The 23,122-nt window shown below is 44.4% G+C and overlaps 1 protein-coding gene across 1 annotated transcript in view; it reads left to right on the top strand.

Annotated features, from left to right (window-relative positions):
• The window catches only part of cux1a (cut-like homeobox 1a), a 252,591-nt gene extending 235,274 nt beyond the window's left edge, over positions 1 to 17,317 (top strand). The window contains 6 exon segments of the mRNA XM_080780448.1: positions 1,501 to 1,851; positions 9,572 to 9,760; positions 12,943 to 13,067; positions 13,070 to 13,203; positions 13,205 to 13,315; positions 13,832 to 17,317. Of these exon segments, the coding sequence (XP_080636574.1) occupies positions 1,501 to 1,851; positions 9,572 to 9,760; positions 12,943 to 13,067; positions 13,070 to 13,203; positions 13,205 to 13,315; positions 13,832 to 14,312 (1,391 nt within the window). The 3' untranslated portion in view covers positions 14,313 to 17,317.
• Positions 17,318 to 23,122: the final 5,805 nt, after the last annotated feature.

Raw genomic sequence — 23,122 nt, 5'->3', positions numbered from 1 at the left:
AGGTTGCTGGCTTCAATGTCGGCCTATTTTCAGTAAATCATTTGTAAATGGCACCGCCTTCTCATTATTTAAACACACACACGCGCACACACGCACACGCGCGCGCGCACACACACACACACACACACACACACACACACACACACACACACACACACACACACACACACACACACACCGTGAGCCATGTTTGTTACACACATGACCAAGCACACACCGAACACAGACGATCACTTTGCAACCTACGCTCGGTATGCAAGGTGAAACTCTCCTCCTGGATGCTGTTTTAATGTCGGCGAAGCTTAGCTAGCTATACTCTCTGGCAGCAGGAGACTAGACCAGTGCTTCTTAATGCGTGGTCCTCGAGGGGGTCCTTGAGTGTGTTCCAGGGTAGTGCAGACGGTAGAGCACCCCGCAACCCAGAACATTATTGATTGATTGATTGATTTATTGATTGTTATAGGAAGACAGGAGCGGCCCCCGTCCACCTCTCGCATCACCTTTCCTCTCCGACTTTCCTCAACCCCGGCTTTCCTTTTCCTTCCACCCCCCCCCTCCCACACACACACGCTCCAGTCATCTTCCTGACAGTCTGTCAGGCTGTCACAGAAGGGGTAATTGATTGGCCATGTAACCCTCATCATCACACAGCCAAGGGGTAGCAGCGCGGTTCTCTGTGTGTGTGTGTGTGTGTGTGTGTGTGCTGTGTGTGCTGTGTGTGTGTGTGTGTGTGTGTGTGTGTGTGGGGGGGGGGTTGGTTCTGTCAACATCTCAGCGAGACGGCCCGAGGCAGCATGCCAGTCATACCGTCGTGCGCGCCGTGCCTTTGTGTGTGCATCTCTTGCTGTCGAACACAAACCTTGTGTGTCCATATTTCACCTTGTGTTTTCTTTTCCGTAAATCAATGCCCTTCTTTATCTCCCAGTTGTACAGTAAAATGTAACACTGAGGATTTTACAGCGTAGATTTGGGGCCACAGAGAGTAAAACATTTTAATAAAATAAAAAGTATCAAATGGAGGAACGTGGGCCTGACGCATGATCGTCTCTGTCGGGTGGAAACCTCATATGTCCAAAACGGGTTTTCTTTTCAGGATTCAAATTCAAAGATAGCAAAAGTAGCAGATCTACAAGCCCAACATGCATCGTTTCGAGGTGCGTTTCGAGCTTGCGGATCTGCTGCTTTTGATGCGACGCTGTAGTATGACCAAGTATTAAAGGCGTTCATTTAAAAAATATATACAAATGAATCAAGTATGGACATAAGAGGTATCTGCCCCGACACCAACGACATCAAACCGTCTTGAAATTCAAAAGGCTGAGAATCACTGTCCTAACGTTCCCTCTCTCTCTCTCCCTCTCTCTCTCTCTCTCTCTCTCTCTCTCTCTCTCCCTCTCTCTCTCTCTCTCCCTCTCTCTCTCTCTCTCTCTCTCCCTCTCTCTCTCCCTCTCTCTCTCTCTCTCTCTCTCTCTCCCTCTCTCTCTCCCTCCGTCCCCACAGAGAACACTCCTAAGACCTCGGCCAGCTGTAGTCCCGCCCCCGAGTCTCCCGTCAGCTCGGCCGAGGAGTCCGTCAAGGGCCTGGGCGACCAGATGAGCATCTGCGGCGGGGGCGGCGGCAGCGCCAGCGGCGACGGGGGGGAGACGAGCGGCGGGGAAAGCGCCATGGCGCCTCGGGGGGAGGAGCTGATGACGGGCGGCGAGCTGCAGCCCGGCGGCATGGCGCCGCTGCTGCACGTGGTCGGCGGCCCCGCCGGCCTCAGCATCCAGGAGATGGTGGCCATCTCCCCGGAGCTGGACACCTACGCCATCACCAAGAAGGTCAAGGAGGTGCTGACCGACAACAATCTGGGTGAGTTAATGGGGGGGGGGGGGGTGTCGCATGGAGGCGTTTATTGCATTTACAGTACGGTGGTTTTTGTGTTGTTGTGTGTCCCACCAGTGGTGGATACTGTAGTAGTAGGGGGTGTCACACAAAATGTTAAAAAGAAATGTAATACAATTCGGCGTCGATCGAATTAAGTGAAAATCTAAATCGAAACTTACATTTTTGTCGAGTTTCCATTTGATGAAAATATCTGATCTACAAGCTCACGACACATCACGAGGTGACATGTGGTGAGCTTGTAGATCGACTATTTTCCGCAAAGATATTTAGTGTAACAGGAGGGGGCCTAGTAGTATTGAACCTTGGGGGGGGGGGGGATTGCGTTTTAAAATTTCATCGAATTGTGAGAATTGTGGAGAATGGTGACACCCCTGGTTAACATGCGCACCCACATGCTGTAGGAGAACGTCAGGCCCACAGAACTGGAAATGGATAGAAATGGCGTTCCGGGGCGTCCTGGCGGCTGGCACGGCAGACTCGCGAGGGTTTGAATCCTGGGCGCTCCAATGAACACAATGGGCTATAATATCATGCACACACGCCATTTTGGAAAGGACTTGGGCCCCTTCCCTAATTCCTTCAGAGGTGTTAATACCTTACAGCTGATGCTCTGTTCCATTTTGGTCAAACAGAAGTCAGGTACGCACAGAGCCTGCTATAGTGTGCGTGTTGGCTCACTGGTAACACTGCTCTGCTGCACCAGTGGGTGGCAAAGTGTCCTTGAGTGGGTTCCACGTGGCCTTGTACGAGTGTGTAACTCTGAGAGTGTATAAATGGAACCATTTGTGCACTCCCAGTGTCATGGGGGTCCTTGAACTTAAAACGTTTGAGAACCACTGCACACTAAATGGAACAGAGCCTTAATTAGTATCATCGGTAACACCTGTGAAGGAAGTATAGGGAAGCGGCCCAGAAGAAGGAAGAGTTATTCTGTGTGCATATTATTGGCCGTTTTAGTGTGTGAGAAGCCAGCTGGGTTGGCTATAGTGCAGAGACACCTACAGCTTTATGGAGGAGGCACCCGTTCAGTGGGGTGCGGAACTATAGAAGGATAGCGTGCGTGTTCCTCCTCATGTGTTATACACCCCCCCTGGTGAATGAACGGCTGGGGACTTAATGTGCACGTCTAGAGGTTAGCAGTGGGTAGCAGAGACTATACAAGAGGGGGCAATTGAGGAGGAATTGGCACAACAACAAAATTGTGGAGAAAACGGGGGAGGGGGTTCATTCCACTGTGTGCCATGATAAGTCCGCCACAGTATAGCTTGGAGATGTAATTGCTTTGCAGTACGTGCGTGTATAAGCCTACAGCCGGTCATTTATCATCGCCTGAGGTTGGCTGCCACTGCCAGCTAGGGGCTATGGCGGCGAATGTCGAGGCGATTATTTGTTTATCGCATACCCATGGCCTTATTTACACAATGAGGAGATAACGTTTGATCAACGCAGTGTGGTGGCCATGTTTGACATGCTGAGTTTCCTTCTGCAGCGAGGTCACGGCCACAGTTCAGACCATGGTGGCACTTTAGCATGTGCTGATTAGCCATGCAGCTCCCCCCCCCCCCCAGCACTGTTAACAGTTATCAGCCCAAGGGCTGATATCAGTTATCACCCTTCCCCTGTCCTTACATCACTCTCCTCAAACAAAGGCTGGGTATGGCATAAGGTGACTTAGCAAACCTGGGAAGTACGGCTGTAAATTTAATCATGAACCAGTTCCAGTTCTGTGATTAGTACTATAGCACTAGCTGGTAGCACCAAACAGATGGCTAACTTTTATTTAACACAGCTAACTCCTTGTCCTTAAACTCTATAATCTATCTAACATAGCTTGACCTACTGCACCTTAGTAACTCGTAAAAAACTGTAACCACTGTGGAAGACCTTTTTTCTTTTACTTTTGACATATTGAAGAGAAAAACACATTTGTGGTCGTACCAATACTTCCAAATATAGTTTTTTGTTTGTTTTTACAACACCAGCATTCAAGTGATTTGCCATAAGTAGTAGCTTTACACAGAAACTAGCCCCGTGCCACCCTGGCCATCCTAAAGAATGGTATTTTGAACAGACACACGTTGTATCCAATTCCAGTTCTGCGGTCAGTTCAAACTCCATACATACATAAGTCACATTGCTTATCCGTTTTATCAGCCATGCCATTCTTTTCATAATCATGAGGGGCCTGCTTTAAAACATATACTGTAAACATTTTCACTTCTAAATATACCGTATGTCATATTCCCTTTTTCTGACCGCTTTGATTGTTGTTCTTCTGTCTTTCTCAACCAAAATATACACCGTGGGTGGGGCTGTAGCAAGTAGCAAGAATCATCTATGGACCCTTAATACTGAAAACCCCCAAAGTCAAGTTCTACAAGGTATGCATATATTGCCAGTAACATGGTTGTCTGGCCTCACCTAGATATAATGTTATCACAAGTAGGGCAACGGCAGTCCCATTTATTCCCAAGAAAAAAAAAGAAAAAACACATACTGAGGCAGGGCTACGTGCAGAATAACGGATTCATATATCTAAGATACACAATATTTCCCCAAAGTTGTTGCTTTTCCCCCAATCAATGTGTTTCTACTAGATTGTGACCGAAGCGGTTCTTCTGAACATGTGTGTTGGCATGTTTAGCTGTGTGTGTGTGTGTGTGTGTGTGTGTGTGTGTGTGTGTGTGTGTGTGTGTGTGTGTGTGTGTGTGTGTGTGTGTGTGTGTGTGTGTGTGGCACTGGCGCATAACGTGTACATCTGCAATGTCGGCAAACTGTAAAGGACCATACCAGTCTAACTGTGACTTCTAGCCATTATTAGAGATTGACCCCGCTTCAAAACATTTTGTGTACGCAAGTGTATGCAGTGCATACTTGATCTCAGCCTAACGTATTTTGCTTAATTCTTTCTATGCCCGCTAGGTGGTAGCATAAGCACAGCTAAGCCTTGCCACCATTCACTCCCCATTGTAACGACCCGCCGTTTAATGTCCGGGTTATCGGTGAGGTGGGGGCTTTTCCTATGAGCAGTGATCAGTAAATTGACGGTCACTGCTTTCCTATATGGATTAGACGGTACGAACATGTTCGTAGATGGCTGATGCCGTACCCTAGCCTAGGGGGTACGATTATAATAGATTATAGTAGATGGTGCAGAGATAATTAATGTCATTCACTGCCGTTCATGTTGAAACAGTATGGAAAATGTCTGTATTGCCGGTACTCTAATTCAAGCCATTCAGACTTGCACGTTGACGTACTGTATCAATACACCAGGAAGAATTGTTCTTCACACCTGCTGCACTTTAAACTTGAATTGGGGCTTTCAGCGATCGAGCGCAGTTCCAGCTAACGTTGACAAAATGTTCACGTACGTTCTGCAACATGTGCAGTATTGAAGGCAAAAATGTAAACAAAAACCCAATAAATGTGAAAATAATGAAGCAATTTGGGGGAAATATTGGAGGTTTATGTCACTATGTGGCTGCTGTTGACAATGGAGAATGACGTGAATTGTAGTAACACTGGTATGGTCCTTTGAGAACAGAAAAACTGTCACACTAACAGGCATATAATGACAAACTAACTGCATCAGTAGCACGCTATCTGTACCCTGCATGTAGGCTACATGAAGAGGCTGTGAGTGACAGGTAGTGACATTTTCATTTTGCTTGAAACCTTCATGCCACATGAAGAGGCCATATTGACATTACTGAGATAATAATGATGGTATAGCAAACAATGTAAAGCTGTCAAGAGCTCCCTGGTGAATACTATACGCACAGCATAATTGACTGTAAAAAGACAATTTAAAATGCCATGGAGTCAAATATAATACTGAGTCACTACACTTCCAACTGTCATGTAGCCTGAAATTGTGCCAAGCTTGACAAAAAGCCAAACTAATTAAAGCCTGCTACCATGCTATGTCGTCGATGTGGGGTGGAAACTGGTTCAAAACCATTACTTTTAAAGATGAAAGGTTTCAGCAACCATATCAAATCTACACAGTCTTTTGACATGTTGTTGGTGTTCCTGCGACCTGCTCTCTCTCTCATTTAAATATCCTAGAGAACTGAATGATGTGTGGAGTGTTCACATGCCAAACAAAGAGAACTGGCACGCTCCACGCAATCGTCTTCGAGTCGAGTATCGTGATGGGCGCCAACCCAAAAGTCATTAAAAAAAAAAAATAGCAAATGAAGTCATCAGCACAGGCAAATCGGTACGCAACACTTTTAATAACACACATAGCGGCAGCAGGAAACGGGCGTGTCGGAGCCCCGAGCGCTCCGCGGCGTGGCGTTTGTGAAGCATGTGTGGGTGTGACCCCTGTTAAACAGCAGCCAGGGAGCTGCCGCTCGTTAGCAACCAGCTGATACAAGGCGTCAAAACAACATCGTAAAGAAGCCAAACACTATGGAAAGGAAAAATTCAACTGAAATGCTGAAATGCAAAAATGTGTATTTGACCCATTTAGATCACATTGTCGGTTACATTACACTCCTGCGTAACAATATTATTGAGCATATTAAGAAAATTAAAAATAAATATATATATACATATATAAATGTATTCTCATAGCAAGATCCCATGGTGATTTATTTCTGTGAAACAAGATACGACACAGACTTACATCAGCAAGTACCAACCAGAGTCATCCCTCTTATCTGTAAGATTCATTATGGGACCTATAGAGGTAGCCGCGTGCAGTCTGCCGTGTCGAAGATGGCTGTTGCGTTACAAATGATCCAATTTCATAGCTAAACCCGTGCACAAAATACGCTGCTAAAAACATTTGAGGGGAGAATTCCGATCAGAATTGTACTTCAGGTCAAATAGACTTTACTTTATGGAGGCTGGCCCATCATGGTAGCCGCCATGCCCCGCCATGAGTGCTCATGGGCGGGTGGGAGACGTGAAGTGGTTGACCCCTTCTGGAGGTTCCAACTGGCTCTGTGCGGTTCGACCACGCTGAGTTTGGCTGAGCCCTCCGCTCAACGTTATGTTATGTCCATCGCGGCACAGAAGTTAAATATTTAACCAAATCCCATGTCATACTGAGCTCGGCTTTAAGAGGAAAGGCATCACGTTCTGCTACTGTGACAACCAGATACGAAACCAGTTGATTTTCAAACTTGCATGTTTGTGCAGGTATTATGTATTGTAGACTGTAGAGTAATGCGCAGAACCATACATCAATAATAACTGTCATTAAACCAATAGGATACTCAGTCTTTAATCAGTGTAACACCTATACCCAATAAATTAATCCTTAATTTACTGTAATTTACTCTAACTCTGAGAGTGTACAAATACAATGAAATGTGGTTGTATTTGTACCCTCTCAGAGTTTTGATTAGAAACACTCAAGTGTGGATTCTTTGGAGAAGTTATTACCTCTCCCTATCGCCTCCCCTCAACAGCCTCAATACCCATGAAGCGTTTCAGTGTTTTCCACCAGCAGCACTATTCCACTTCCACGGTCCCTAGACTGGGGGCGACCCTCGCTATAACACCCCCCCCCCCTCTCCTCCCCTCCCTTCCCTCCCTTGTCTTTGTAACCTGTCCTCTAAAGCCACACCATGATGGATGGTGTCGTTTAAGCTGCCGTCATTGGAACCGCTCACAATCAGATGAAGCTAAATCGCCTCCCCTGTCCCGTTGGCCTGGCAGCGAGCTATAACCGAGTTCCCCGAGCATCGGGCCCTTTTTCCGGGGGCCGCTCGATCTCCCCCCCCCCCCCCCCCCCCTCCTTTCCTCAGACGTATAGCCGGGCGTAACCCGAAAGCCCTTCCCAAATGGGGTCACATTAGCATGTTAGCTGTGTTAGCGCTTCTCTCCTTGGCTGATTTATGGGCTCGCTACACATCCACTTGATGACGCACGCTGGGGCTAAAATCGGATTGCTCGCTGGAGTGGTGGCGGTGCGTGCCCCAGCGTTTCGTGACAAATGACTCCACATAAAACACGTTACTGTAGCTGTAATATTTAGGACACAAAGGGCGCTCCTTCTGGCAAACACTTCTCTTCCTTTACCTTAGTCGTTCGTTCCCAAATCGAATTCCAAGGCATCTTTCCAGTCGTGTACGTAATGGTCCGCTTGACAATAATACTGTAGGTATAGGCTTGTTGATTTATGGTCGGTGGAGAACAATGAATTTATTGAGACCTGGGTGTTTTCTCTTTAAATTGATGGGGGCTCACTTGGGGAGTCACTTATGCTCCTTTGATTTGATAAACAGGGCATGGCGTGACACTGAATAGGCATTTCTCTCTTCTGCATCTGACCCAATTGTGCAAACACGCGTGCACGCCCACAGGGCGTGCACGCACACAGGGCTGCATCGCTCGTGTAATTGACACCCGCTTTATTTCGCTCGCACAGCGATCGAAACGGACGTGGCAGCCGGGGCGTCTGCCTCTGTTCACCGTCTGTCCCCTTGAAGAGAAGCGACGCCTTCAACTTTACACCGTGTAAATGAGCCCTTAGGCCCATGTGAGCACCTACCTACAGTATACTCACAACCCAACACCCGTCGATGTGCTGTACCTGCACAGAGGAACAAAAGATACACCGTTTCCTCCCTCCCTCCCTCTCACCAACACTACACTGCCAAAAACAAGTTTGCAGGGGTCCTGTGGGACGTAGCGAAGTGGAAACAGGGCACTTTGAAGCCTTTAAAAAGGACTCCGCTTTGTAGCGGTGATACTGGAAACCCAGCTCGCGCTCACTTTTTATATCGTCCTGGCTCTTCTGAAACCTCTGCCGTGCTCAAGCTATTCAAAGACGATGAACTCTTCTATTTTGCTTCATTGAAGGCGGCCAAGTCTTTTACAAAGTTCTGGGTTCGGCCCACATGGCGAAATGGCTACTGTTGGAAGCTTTGTGGTGCTGGCAATTGGGGCTAAAATACCTCCTCGATTCAGAAACCGTTTGAACCATATCTCTGCTATTCAAGCTTCAGTATGAAATACTGGAAAAAAAGAACTTTGTCAATACAGAGAGATTTACTCTTTCTATAGTGTTGGGTGTGGAACGCAGTCAATCACCACAAGACATCAATACACCATAATTATAGCCTACAGTTCAGTATTCTTTGTAGTTCAAAGTGATGAGAAATATCACACGGATGCAGTTGCTATTGGAGAATTGGCAGGTTAGGGATTTCAATTATGTCATGCCATGTGGCATGAAGATACGCAAACAAATCTGTCCTTCCGGTCATTCTAAAGCACTTCCCAGAGGGCCACAGTTATGTTCCTGTGATTCCAGTCGCCAAAATCACAGTCTTCTACCATCTCTAGACCAGTGGTTCCCAAACTTTTCAGGTCGTGACCCAAAAGAGCGATTAGGCGTTTGCCTGGGACCCTAACTAGTGAAAATAGCAGATGTAGCTCACAACAAGATTGTAGATCGGCTATTTTCACTACTTCTTAATTCATTATATATATATATTTTATTCATGGACTTTCTTAGATTTGTTTGTTTGTTTGTTTTAAAATGTATACAATTATTTTATTAATTTTTTCCGTTTTAAACAATCTTTTGAAATCTATGTAAAGAAAGTGGGATTACATTTTTTTACTTCAAACTTTAAATGTAACTTAAAATATAAGTGAAATGACTGTAATTTGTATCCCAGGTTCATTAAGATGGGCGTTTCCCTCTCTCTCCTGGCAGGTCAACGTCTGTTTGGGGAGAGCATCCTGGGCCTGACCCAGGGCTCCGTGTCGGACCTGCTGGCCAGGCCCAAGCCCTGGCACAAGCTCAGCCTGAAGGGCCGCGAGCCCTTCGTCCGCATGCAGCTGTGGCTCCGCGACCCGCACAACGTGGAGAAACTCATGGACATGAAGCGCATGGAGAAGAAAGGTGACACTCTAGACTAGAGCATGCTACAGTACACCCCATTATTGTTTTTTTGAAAGCACTGGTTTCTTTTGCCCAGTTTCATCCTCATCTGCTTTCCTTTTCTCTCTCGTCCGCTCGTCCGTCCGTCCGTCCGTCTGTCTGTCTGTCGGTCTGTCGGTCTGTCGGTCTGTCTGTCTTTTCTGTCTGTCATGTCTGTCTTTCTCTCTCACTGTCTCTTTCAAGCTGAAAATAAATTGACACAATTAGCAATATTTTCTTTAACATTATTTCGCACAGCCTCTCATTGCACTATGAGTACTGGTTGAAATGTCTTTATTACTCCTAAGTTACTGTTATGGACATTATTTTCCATTTCATTCTATTCTTTTTTTTTTGTGCATTGACTCAATAGTTCCAAATTGTTTATGCATGCCAATAAAGGATCATTATCGTCATCAGTTCCAAAAACACCACCATTAGATATTCTTGCGAACGAGCACAGTGTGCTCTGTTCATTTCCCCTTCGGTGTGATTCTGAAGCGGTGCAGGCTTCTTGATGCTGCTGCCGTGCAATGTCCCTTCGTGTGAGAGAGAGAGCGTGTTGCACGCCTGTTGTTTGCACTTAAATGATCTCTGCAGGATGGGGGGGGGCGATGTTTCTAGGCACTGTCAGGATTGATCTAGGGTGCCAGATATCAAGCACCTCATCAGATATGACAGGCCCCAGCCTCTCTGGGGCCTACTTATTCAGAGTCCAGTGCATATTTGCCCCTCGTGCTGCTAGCCTCGTCGCTCCGTCCAGCCTTCCACTAGCTAAGTGAACATTCTTGGAGTGATTAGGCCTATTAACCCATTCAAACCGGGGAAGCATCCGTGTCATTTTAATTTTAACCACTTATTGCCTACTTTGGCTATTCAATAATAGCAGAGAAAAAAAATGTGCAAATCTTTGAATGGACATTTATATTTTTGTTTATTTTTGTACACTTGTATTTATACATTTTCAGGTTCCTTGACACGAAAAACCACTGACTGACATGATAGAAGCATATAATTATATACCTTTTTCAGGGAAAGCCGTTGGGGTTTATAGGAGAGATACATCCGTAGAATGGGCCTGGAGGTCTCAGCGGGTTAAACACTCCTCGCTGTATAAAAGTCACAGTGCTGGTCCTTTGTGTCATGGGCTAAAGGCAGTGCTCAGGCTGTGATTCGGTGTCACCGCCTGGCGCTCGGCGCTGCGCTGTCCATGGCATTATACCAGCGTAGCGGCTAGCTGACGGCTGCAGTTCGGGGGGGGGGGGGGGGGGGGGGGGGGGTTGCTCATTAGCAGCAGCTGTGCTAAAGGCTCCAGTGATGAATGCTCTTTGCCGTGCCTCCGCGCTCAGCGCATGGTAAGGGTTGCGGGGGAGCATAGGAGGAGACGGTGGAGAAGGAGAAGCGCTGGCTTTGGAAAATGGCTGTCGTCGCCATAGAAATAGCCCTATACGTCTATAGCGGTTCAGTGAAATTCAGAGGAAACGTAACAGCTTAAAATAACTGAATCATACTATTAAAAAAATATATTTTCTTCATTTTAGCTTTAGATTGTGAGTAGTATAATATTTGCTTTTGTATGATTATATGGATATGATATAAATTCTTAATGTTAACGGCTGGCGGGTAAGGAACTACAGTGTATCTTAATTGCAGTGCATTTTAGATTGCGGACAATAAAATATACATTTACAGCAGAGGAATCAGGGATGGATAATGCTTGTAGATGCTGACAGTAATGCTATTCAAAATTATTCTGCCTTTAATTAATTAATTAATGTATTTAATAATTAATTTATTTATATTTTAACCCCTTTAAATGTGTTTGAAATTGTGACAAGCTGAACTGAATGGATAAGGGTCATTGTGGTCCATCCTTCAGTCAGGCGTTGAGGATCTTGTCTATGGCAAGCCTGCCCCCTTGTGGTGGTTTAGTAATATTATGTTGTAAGATGACAACGGTACAATCCCAGAAAATGAATTATGTAATATGTTTAATAGTTGCTCCAGTTACTTTACTTTGTCTCAGATTATTCTTAAGTGATGCTTTATTTATTGATCAGAAAAAAAACAGATTTGGGGTATATCATAATTATGCCCATAGTTATGATAAATTGAGGCTACTAAAGTATAGGTCAACATTAGCTCAGCATTAGATGCACATGATGCTGATCACCCTGGCCTACAATCTGTGGTGTTCTCCCCGTGGGGCATCCGCGTGGCGCACTGGAGACTCGGGTTCGATTCCTCTACAGGGGTCATGGCCATGCTGGCTCTTTGTGGTGGACATTTTTGTCAAAATTGAATTTATTCCACGAACATTCAACATGAGTGGACAATAATATGATTCACCAAAACACTCTCACAGTTACAGATCTGTTGTGAATGACCATACAGTATAACAGAACTGAACTGTAACTGTGAGAGTGTTCAAATGGAACCAAACAGACGCTTACAGGTCCAATTTGGTTTAATTTGTACACTCTCAGAGTTAAGGGGTCCTTACACTACTAATACGTCATAGTAGTAAATACTAGTTGAACTACTAATATGTCATAGTAGTAAATGAGTGTTATAATGGTGTGTAAAAAAAGAACATTTAAAAGTCTGCCATGGACAAGACCAAGTCTTTGCCACAGATTTATTTGTCCTTGTACGGACAAATGGGACATGTTCTGTTCCTCCATAAAGTTGTGCACATTTCTGTCATAGCTTACAGGTCGGCAATTCTTCTGCCCCTCCTATGCCCAGCTTGTGTGTCTGTGCGTAGCCCAGAGCGACGATAGATTGGCTGAGCAATGTGTGTATAGTGATGATTTGATTGGCTGAGCGTGGAATGTGATGTATGATGATGATGTATGTACGATGTATGTATGATGTTTTGCATTGTAATGTATTTTTAACATATTGTTGTGTTCAATGACCTCACGGACATCTATGGACTTTCTTGTGTAATCTCAAATTGCTGTTTTATAATTGCTTTTCTAAATAAATCAAATCAAATCAATTTGATAACAAGAGCGGCCGTCACTTTACACAGTGTGATATTATTATTTTAATGTTCAGAATATATCCGCCTATAATGAAATGCCCAAATTAGCGAAGCGACCCCCGGTTGAAAGTGATTAAGAGTCTCTCTCTCTCTCTCTCTCTCTCTCGTGTCACAGCCTACATGAAGCGACGCCACAGCTCGCTGAGCGAGGGCCAGGCGGCGGGCGGCGGGCGGCGGTGGTGGCCGGGTGGAGCTGGGTGGCACGGCGGCGGCCCTAGACTCAGCCAGGGCGGCGGGGGAGCACTCCTCAGCACCACCACCACCACCAGCAGCAGCAGCATCAGCAGCAGCAGGCCCACCACCAGCACCAGCACGCGGCGGCCGCGCAGCACCTGAAGAAGCCCCGCGTGGTGCTGGCGCCCGAGAGAAGGAGGCCCTGAAGAGGCCTACCAGGAGAAGCCGTACCCCTCGCCCAAGACCATCGAGGAGCTGGCCTCGCAGCTCCGCCTCAAGACCAGCACCGTCATCAACTGGTTCCACAATTACAGGTATCAGGACAGGCGTGCGCATTTATAGACGGGGGCCATTTTGGTTCCATTTATACGTGGAGATTCAGAACTCTAAAGGTGCGTTCCCACTTGTTCGAGTGGCGCGATTTCATACGAACTCAATGCAAACACGCGACTTAGCTAGTTCAGCACCCGGATGTCGCGCCTCACACACACACATTGTGCTTGAGGTTAGATTATTATTATTTTTTTTTTTTATAAATCTCGTTAAAAAGTGGTTAAACAGTTTAACTTATTTAGCTGAGGACACCATGGAACTCCCCAAGGACCCACGTGGCCCTTGAGACCGTCCCAGTTTCACATGTATTCATATTCTTGATGAAACTTGCAGCACTGTAGCACTAGCAGTCACACTGTAGCAGTCACTGTAGCTAGCAGCACTGTAGCAGTCACTGTAGCAGCACTGTAGCAGTCACACTGTAGCAGTCACTGTAGCTAGCAGTCACTGTAGCTAGCAGCACTGTAGCAGTCATGCCGCCGTCTCTCCCTCTCCAGGTCTCGGATCCGACGTGAGCTGTTCATCGAGGAGATCCAGGCGGCGGCCGGCGAGGGCGGCCGCTCTCCGTCGAGCCGCGTGGCCAAGGCCAGCGAGGGGGACAGCTGCGACGGCACCGAGTCCGAAGGCACGCTGGAGAACCGCGCCGGCCTGGAGCTCAACGCCGCGGGCGGGTTGTCGTTGGAGTCTGACCAAATGGAGGAAGGCTCCGCGGGAGCCAGCAGCAGCCTCCTGGCCGGCCTGTTCAACACTCCAGACGGCGGTGGCCACACCTCGACGTCCACGGCGGCGGTTCGCAACCCCCGCGACAGTAGCCTGCGCAAGAAGAAGGCCGCCAACCTCAACAACATCATACACCGCCTGGAGAAAGTCGCCAGCAAGGACGAGCCTCACGAATGGGAGTTTGGATGCGTGTCCCCCTCCCCCCCCCTCCTTAACAGCCACAGCAGCAGCGGAAATAAGAGATCCCTATTTTTCTAGTGCCCTGACTGCACAGTTGAAGGCCAAGCCTGGTGCAGCGCTGCTGGGTGAGAACCGGCGTCTTCTAAAGACCCTTTCAGAGCACGGCGGCGTGGACGAAATGGTCCGGTCTCGCAGCCCACAGCAACCAGGTTTGGTTCCAGACATAATAAAGGAAGGAGAAAATGAAAATAGCACTTAGAATGCAGAGCCCTGCTGGCCACAGGGCCTTAACACCGTCGGCCAAAGGTGCGCAAGAGACGTAGAGACACTGCACTACTTGCAAAGAAGTGTCACTCCACAGGAGGAGAAGTTTTAAGCAATTTTATGAGTGTGTGTGTGTGTGTGTGTGTGTGTGTGTGTGTGTGTGTGTGTGTGTGTGCGTGCGTGTGTGTGTATGCGTGCGTGCGTGTTTCTTTGAAAGATTCATTCGCCACCTCAAACTTTGTTCACTCCGTGTGTTTTCACCGTTTAAACTTCAATATAACAATGTTCTCCCTTTCCTCCCCCCAACTGGTTTTCAAATGTATATTTTCTTTCTTTTTCTTCTTACAGTTGCAGGTGTTTGACTGTTATTAGTGATTACCATCAAGAAATTAAGCTTAACAATAGTGACAAGCCAAGAATCAAGACAAGAGGAGTGACATGCGGACATTGAACCACAAGTCCATCCTATAACTCGCCATCTAATGGCTTTGGAATTCTCATCAAACTATTGACTCGGTCGAGACGGAATCCACATTCATATCAAATTCTTTCTCTCCTGCGAGAAAGGAGAAGAGAGAGACTTCTAATGCAATCGGGTTGCCACTGAGAGATTGCACAGTCGTTTGACTCTAAACAATACTAGTTTTGACTCCTGAATCTTTGAGAAAGCAAAAAAAAGAAGAACAAAGTGAGAATACTAATCACCTGTTTTTTTTTAAGGAATGGTAAAACAAAAAATCACTTTAAATTCACCTTTCTTTTAATGCATAACATAGAATGCAATGGTCACGTCAGGAAAGGGCAAAAAAGAAAACCTTTTCTTAAGTGTTCTTTCTTATGAGTAGAAGCTCTTTGTTAGTTAGTGCATATATCTGTCATAGCTTTAACGGTTGCCTCGGGTGCCATTTTTTTGGGTGCCGTCTGTGGCAGGTTAATTTAATACTCCGCATTTTAGGCCAAATTCAGGTTTGAGGGGGAAAAAATAACAGAAAAAAAAAATAACAAAAAAAATAGTTAGTTGGCATATTTTAAAATCAAAAGCAATGGACATTGCTTTTTTAACCTCTTTTAACTACGGAATAGCAAAACTTCCACACACTATTCAGACCTCAGAACCCGCGGGTGTGCGGCGGGGGGCCCGAGGCCCCCGCGAGTCACGGCGTCGGCCCTAAGGAGAAACAGAGGCATTTCATTGGATGAAAAGGCCAGGAGATGCACAGCTCACTTTACGGAGGTTTCCAAGTTTCAGGCTCTTATCTGCTCTAACTGTGTCCATCGCAGTTGTGTGTTTGTGAGTGTCCATCGTTTAGGAGAAAAGAAAAGATGGACAGAAAGGAAAGTAATTCCCGAGTTCCTCTTAAACCATGTTTATACTTTGTCGTACGATGGTGTATAAATTAAGCGTTACTCATTGGTCCTGATATGCAACATACAAGGAGACGAACAGGCCTGCAGCAGAGCTGTCCGCGTACCTGACGTGTCCTCGTTTAAAAACCCTTCCAGATACACTCACCAATTGTGATTTCTTTTTTTCTTTTGCACCTCTTAACAGAGGTTTCAGAGGTCTTTACCTACCAAAATGATGCCAAGATTGTTCACAACAGCCTGGACTATGAATTTAGAAAAGAAAACCAAAGTATCGTCCAAGGAGACATTGTCATTTGTCATCGAATGAAAGTTCAACTGAACCCCGAACCTCGGATGAGTGTTTTGCCTGACCTCAAAAGAACAAGCCCTGCTTTTCAACATGAATGTCCGGCTTAACACAGATTTGGGTTTGGGGTTTAGTTTAAGAATTGAGTCCCATGTCAATTGATGTTGTCACTTCTCAAACATGGCCATGTGGAGTTATTTATTTTTATTTAATTTTTAAATGCATGCCGGTTGAGTACTTACCGTGTGTATCGGCCGCAGTCGCATCGCAAAGCGATTTTTATCTCAAAGGGTGGAAGACAAATTGACACCAATTGAAGCCACAAATAGACGTTTACCAAGAGCCCCTCTCCTGCCATTTATAGGTCAAGAAGATTGAACCGTTTAAGCCCTCTATACTTTGTCATAATGACAAATGGCAAAAAAAAAACATTAGTTTTAGTTTTTTGAAAGATGTTAAAAAGTTTCCCAAAACAGGAATGCCAGGGTTAATGTGGTTACACGAAACCCTTCCTCCTTCACTCCTCTCCCTCCCCTTGTCCTTCTAAGCCACAAGCTCACAGTGCCTGCCTGCCCACTGCCTCTCTCCCTCATGGATTTACATGTTTGTGTGAGATTTCTCTTTTAATATGCACACCGAGTCTATTGCCCTATACCGCATCCTGCGTTCCCTTGAGAAAATGTGTTTGTGTGTGAGTTTTCTAAACGTGTCTTTCTTTTTCTACATGCACAACTCTCACCCTGTTTCCTCCTTCGTAGTGGAATCGCCCCTCCCCCTCCCAAGCAGAAACATGGCACAGTAGGTCTCGTTTTTTGCCATAATAATACTCACGTTAGTTGTCTTCATCAAATTATTTATTCTTTTTTCTTTTCTTTTCTTTTTAACAGTTTGGCTCTGGTTATTTATAGGTGCTCTATTTTACATTTTAATGTCTCATATTTCATTTCTGTTTTCTCTTTATTATTATTATTATTATTATTTCAATTATTATTATTATTATTATTGTATGGAAGGGATTATAAGGGGTGTCGTTACATTTTTGTTGTTGTTAGACTGATAGACTGCCGGCAGTATTTGGGTCATATGTACAAGATGTAGGTGTCATACATGTATATTAAAGAGCTAGACTATTTCATATTTCATAGTGTCCTTTAGGTCAGTGTTAAACGTTCGGCCATGTATGGATTTAGCAATCAAGGTGTCCTTGCATGGTTTTACTCCCCCCTCCCCCCCCCCCCCCCCCCCCCCCCCCCCACACACACACACACACAGCACACATAATATAACTCTCAGTGTTAATGTAAGCCTGAGAGTGTCCGTAAGGGTCCATTTGCTTCCATTTGGACACTCTCAGAGTTAAATTAACCCATAATTTTTTACTGTGTTCTGTACGCTTAGCATACCAGACCTCCCTCACAGCCAAAAGTCTGGCAAGGAGAGACTTTAAATGCCATTTGCACCTGATCATATTTCACTCAGAGCTTGAGTTTTATGACTAAACCGGTCAAACATTTAAATGGAGATGACGGCAGCTGTGCAGTGGAGAGAAAGAGCATCCAATGGATGCACTGACTGACTCCCTGGTTCTTGGCTGTAGAGAAAGCAGGGACCAGACTCTGAGCTTAGAATAACGTTCTTGTCTTCGGGCAGAAACCTCTTATCTCCACATTCTAACCGTTTATGTTTTGTCCGTAAATTAACGCCCTGCTTGACCACACTACAGCGTCACAGAAACGTGTAAAAAAATAGCAGATGTTCAAGCTTGAAACCGCGACGCACTTTGAGCTCGAATTCGAATGTTTTGGACACATGAGATTTCCACGCGACAATCGACTAATCATTTGACGATTTATAGCCTCCGAGCAGACTAGCCGATGGTGTGGGGCTACATCCAGATGTTTCACTGTAGTTAGATCCAGATGTTCCACTGCAGCTGCTGGACGCTCACTGTGGCCACCTACTCTTAACGCAGTGCTTCTCACACGTGTCAAGGACCCCCAGAAGAGACGATGTTTGTTACAAACATTACGATGTCGGTATTATTCAAATATTTTAAGCTCGTAGATCTGCTATTTTTTTTGATTGGCCAACATTTAAATGGACAAAGTGGTTAAAATGATTGTGATGCTATGTTACCTAGACCCCCTGAACCCTCCCCCATGATTCTCAAGCCTTTTCATTTCTAGGACCCTCATTCGATACAAATGTTAATCTCTGGGACCCCAGTTTACCATGTGTAAAATCATCAGTGTTAACTTAACTCTGAGGGTGTACAAAATGTTGTACACTGCACTTAGAGTTATAGACCTACTGTATAAGGGTCCTATGTGGACTCCCTTGGCAGTCCCCTGACCCAACCTTGAGAAGCACTAATCTCTATAAGCAGACATCTGCGTATAGAGAGAAATCGGCTACTTGGGATGTCCCGTCATAAATTCCGTGTGTCAACTCCAACTTCGTTTGTGGCCACAGCGAGCAGCCAAGCGGTTGAAGCAGAATTTCCAGAACTAGCCCAATTTATATCATTTATTATTCTCCTCAGAGGATAAATCGTCATCCATAAGAAAAATAACGAAAGAAAGATCTGAATTCAGTCGAAACAGTCAGAATTTGTTCCTAATAGTTTATTGTGATTTATTTACGCATGTTGTACTCTTCTGCAGTAGCTCTGTTTTAAATAAGACATTCAGATCAGAAAATGATTATGGACAGAATGTTGTGATCTAATTATGGCAAGTCATTCTATAAGCGGCTATGTCGATGTTTCCGTGTAGTTTGGGGCACCACCTGTGTGGTCACCTCTTTAGTTCACGTGATAGAAAGATAACAGGTAGGACTGCTTAGTAACTAATGACTGCGTAGTCATTTCACTACTAAACTACCAAACAATGTAAAGTTGTGACGTGATTTGCGCATTACAAAATGTGCCAGGTAGCCTACTGCCAATCCAACCCAATACATCAAAAATGCAAATGAGACAGTAAGAAGCACACCCCACAGCCACAGCATTTAAAAATATATATACCGGTAATTGGGTAGGGAAAAAAAGGTAATGTTCTTCTATCAGTTAAAAACTCTAAAGTGATTGGCACCTTGCAAAAATTAGGTATTTGCACATTTGCTTTCTTTCTTTACTTGATGGTGCGTTCACACAGGCAGATGTACAGTGTACCATTCATTCACTTTTCAATTTACAAATTGTGATTATTATTATTATTATTTTTTTATCATGTTGCTTGCTATATATTGTTGTTGTCTGGTGGAAACCGTGTACGTCCCAAAACCGGTCCTTTTTTAAACAGTGAAAATAGCCGATCTACAATCACACGCCTCGCAATGCTTGTAGATGTTTTTCACTATTTTTGTGCGACACTCTTGTGTGATGAAGTACGGCCTAAATCTTACAAAAGAAAAAAGAAAGTACAAATTTGAAACTTTGGCGATATGAGGTTCCTGCACTATTTAGTAACGACTAAAATGACACGGATGCTTTCCCGCATTGAAAGGTATAACAAGTTAACAACATATAGGCTTTCCAGGTCTTGTGATTCTGCACTGGGGTGGTCTCAAGGCAATGAAGATGCCATCACACCTACAGTACAGTGGGCTAAAAGCTCAACAGACCCATGCTGCGACAACTGAGTCTTGAAGCAGATCAGTGACCTTGAGAGGCTTTTGGGCAGGAGCTGTAGCGATGGAGGTCGCTCCTCTGCTGTTCAAGACACTTCTAGAAACCCCCAATGCCTCCCATGCCCTATTATTAAGCCCATTTGAATTGGTGCCTACTTTGCTTTCGGTACACTGCATAATACGAAGGATTAATTTAACTCCCAAAATGTAAACGTTTACACGTTCAGAGTTAAATTGGCTACTTTGCAGTCACCATTGTGTCCAGTCCGGTTCCAAACCAGGCTTTCTTAAGTGCCATGCCGCAAAGCAGGCCGAGCCACGGCAGTCCCTTCCAACTGGCCTTCATTTCCCCCGTTCATTGATTTTAGACTGAAAAACAGAATTGTATTTTGATAAAAGCACAAAGTTCAATCCATTTGACATAAACTGTAATTGATTGTCATCGTAACATTATCGTTCAGACAGCTCTTCCAACTATAAAAGAAAACTACGCTTATTCGTGTGTAGGAGTTCTTTCCTCCAGATGACCTTACACTCCCCAGAGTGCCTTTGTGTGCCATGCTGATAGTGTTAAGACATTGCCAATTATCTAGCGCAGTGAAGATTGCCTGATTATATGAGTCTTTCCTTTTTGGAAATTTAATTCAGTCTCCAGGCTTGCGACTTCCCTTGCTTAATTCTGGCCCCTCCCAAACGTCAATTGTCAGATAGGTGTTTTTCATCTGTCTGCTCATTTTGTTGTAGCGGCCATGCGGTGTAGCCTGTTGCTCTATATCCGTCTGTCCCTCTGTCTGATGTTGTAGAGCTCAGTGTAGTCCTGCAACCATAGCTGAGTGGGTAAAAAGGCTGCCAATTGAAAAGTCGCCGGTTCGACCCTCATCTCACCAAGTATGTATAATGTGTAACAGTGTCCACAAAACAATACATTTTACCCATAGACACTTAGCAGCTCCATGCAGCTATCTGCTGGGTTAATGCAGAAAAGTAATATTCCCTAAAACTCTCTTTCCTTCCCCTTTAAAGGTTTCAGTAACAAAGGTGTGAGAGAAGGTGAGAGAGGAAGTGTAGGAGCTGCCTCCATATTGAAAACCCTAGCGATGCAAATCATCTCTCAGTAGGCCTATACTCAGTGTGTTGATCGTGTGCGTGATTACCCTGTTTTTGCCCGTAAAATATACTAGTAGATTAAGGCTTTTGCATAAGCTACATTTTACCATGACTACTCTTGACTCCTTTTAAGATTAGAGTGTTGGTGTGCATGATGCCACATTTTAGAAGACTGTATCCCTCGCAAGGGATCACATCCAGCCTCAGTAGAAGAGTCTACGATGACTGATGGGGAAAAAAGATAAGACGTTACACTCCCGATAGAGCAATAATATTCATAGTGGACCAAAATAAGGCTTGATTTCCTTGTTTGCATTATTATTATTATTATTTTTGTCTAGCATCTTCTTGTGTTCATTAATTATGTTGTGAGGCATTAGAGAGCGAAGAGGTTGATCCTCTTTTTCTGTTGCTTGCATCAGTGCGAGTGTCTCATGCCGCGCCGTCGACAGGGAAGGGTTATCGTTTCGTTTTCGTCCGCTTTGTCGACACGCCACCGTCTGCCAGTGCCTGGTATAGCTTCCTGAGTGAACGGGTTATGGCTATGAGTGTCACGAAGGACAGAGGGGACAGGATGTATCCGGGTCAACCCTGGAGCAAGCACCCAAAGCAACACTGGTTTATACAAAGGGCATTTTGCATGTGTTTGTGCAGGCTTTCAAGCTTTTCATTCTGTTTCCTTCTGTGTTATAAGGTTTGTTTGTTTTTGCTGTTGTTGGAAAAAGACAAAAAGACAAAAAGAAGAAAAAAAAAAGGATGTTCCATTCAAGTCTGACGTTCAGTTAAATCGGTTGGAAATTCTATTGTAGAATCTTTGTGATTCTTTGGACAAATTTCAGGAATTTGCCTTTTGCAAATATTTTTCTAAATAACTAAAGCAGATTGCTATCAATATTATATACACTGTCATATAAAATTGTACAGATGAATTATATCCTCATAGCGAGTTGTTAAGCATTAATATGTTTTTTGTTTTGTTTTTGGTATTCATGTTCAAAGTATTGGTAGTATTTCTCTAGTCGATGTGTTCACAGCTTTTTTGGTTTTTCTGTCCCATTTCAAAACTAAGGAAACCTCACACATTTTTAAAGGTCACTTGTAAAGAAAACCTGCAGAAGTAGTAAAGAGTTTTAGCTCTAGTTCCAGCGCTTGTCTCACGATACCGTGTGTATGTCATGGATTCACGTTTCTTATACGATCCACCCTTTCATTTTACACCTTAATATTGTTAAGAAAAAGCTACACATAAAGACCTATGCCTTGATTTACATAGAATCGTTACATGTTGGTGTAGCACGTCATGTCACCCTCCAGTCTTTAAAGACTAGCTGTTTTTGCCACAATGTGTGATGAACATTTTACTTGGTGCCCTGGCTGTTGTTGTCACTGTCTAATCACCACAGTAAAATCTGTCGTTTAAACTGTGTGTATACAAGTGGACTCTGGTCCATTTTTTACACTTTCTGACTTAACTACTTAAACCCCGTTTAAAATCTCAGATCTACAAGCTCAAATGGTTGATCTGCAATTTTTTTTTAACATTTCTGAAATGTTTTCAAAATGTTGAAAGTGGCTAAATAAGCGGTACAGATTTTGCTGTGCAGGACTCTGTCGGGTATGAAAGGCATCTCAAAGATGAAAAAAAGGGGACATTTTGGTTGATATCTTTTTGGAAGTTGAAGTCGGGTGCCAAGACTTGACTTTCATCTACCATAAATGTCTGATAGGCATTCTGCAATGTCTACATTAAGAATGTCTGTTATACCTACCAGACATCATTGAGATACCAGACATCATTGAGATGCCAGTCATTGAGGTTTGCTTTGTTTTCTTTGTAAATGAATGAAATATGAGGAAAGATTTTATACCAAATATAGATCATTTTAGATACTCTTTCATTGGTTTATTTTATTTTTTTGCGTCCAATAAATAACTTTATTCATAACGTCTTTTTTTGGCAAGGGCCATTACGCTTGACCATATTTGTACAGCTATAAAGTAGCTTCCATGAGAATTCAATTTGTGCAATGATATTTCTTGTAAACGCTAAGAAATGATTTCTTTTAAACTAAACTTCACATTGAAGTTCCCCTAAATGTTACAAAGGAAAACCACCTTTGACCAAGAACAAGTGTCCCTGATGATGAAAAGTTTGCTAAGTTTTAATTCACCTTTTGACTTTTTTTATTTTTTACTTTTGATTGGTACCATTGGTGAAGGCGCCCAGTGTGGT

The sequence above is a fragment of the Protomyctophum bolini genome, assembly GCF_963924005.1.
Source record: "Protomyctophum bolini genome assembly, chromosome: 13".
Classification (NCBI taxonomy): domain Eukaryota; kingdom Metazoa; phylum Chordata; class Actinopteri; order Myctophiformes; family Myctophidae; genus Protomyctophum; species Protomyctophum bolini.
This window is presented reverse-complemented; position numbering and strand designations above follow the sequence as displayed.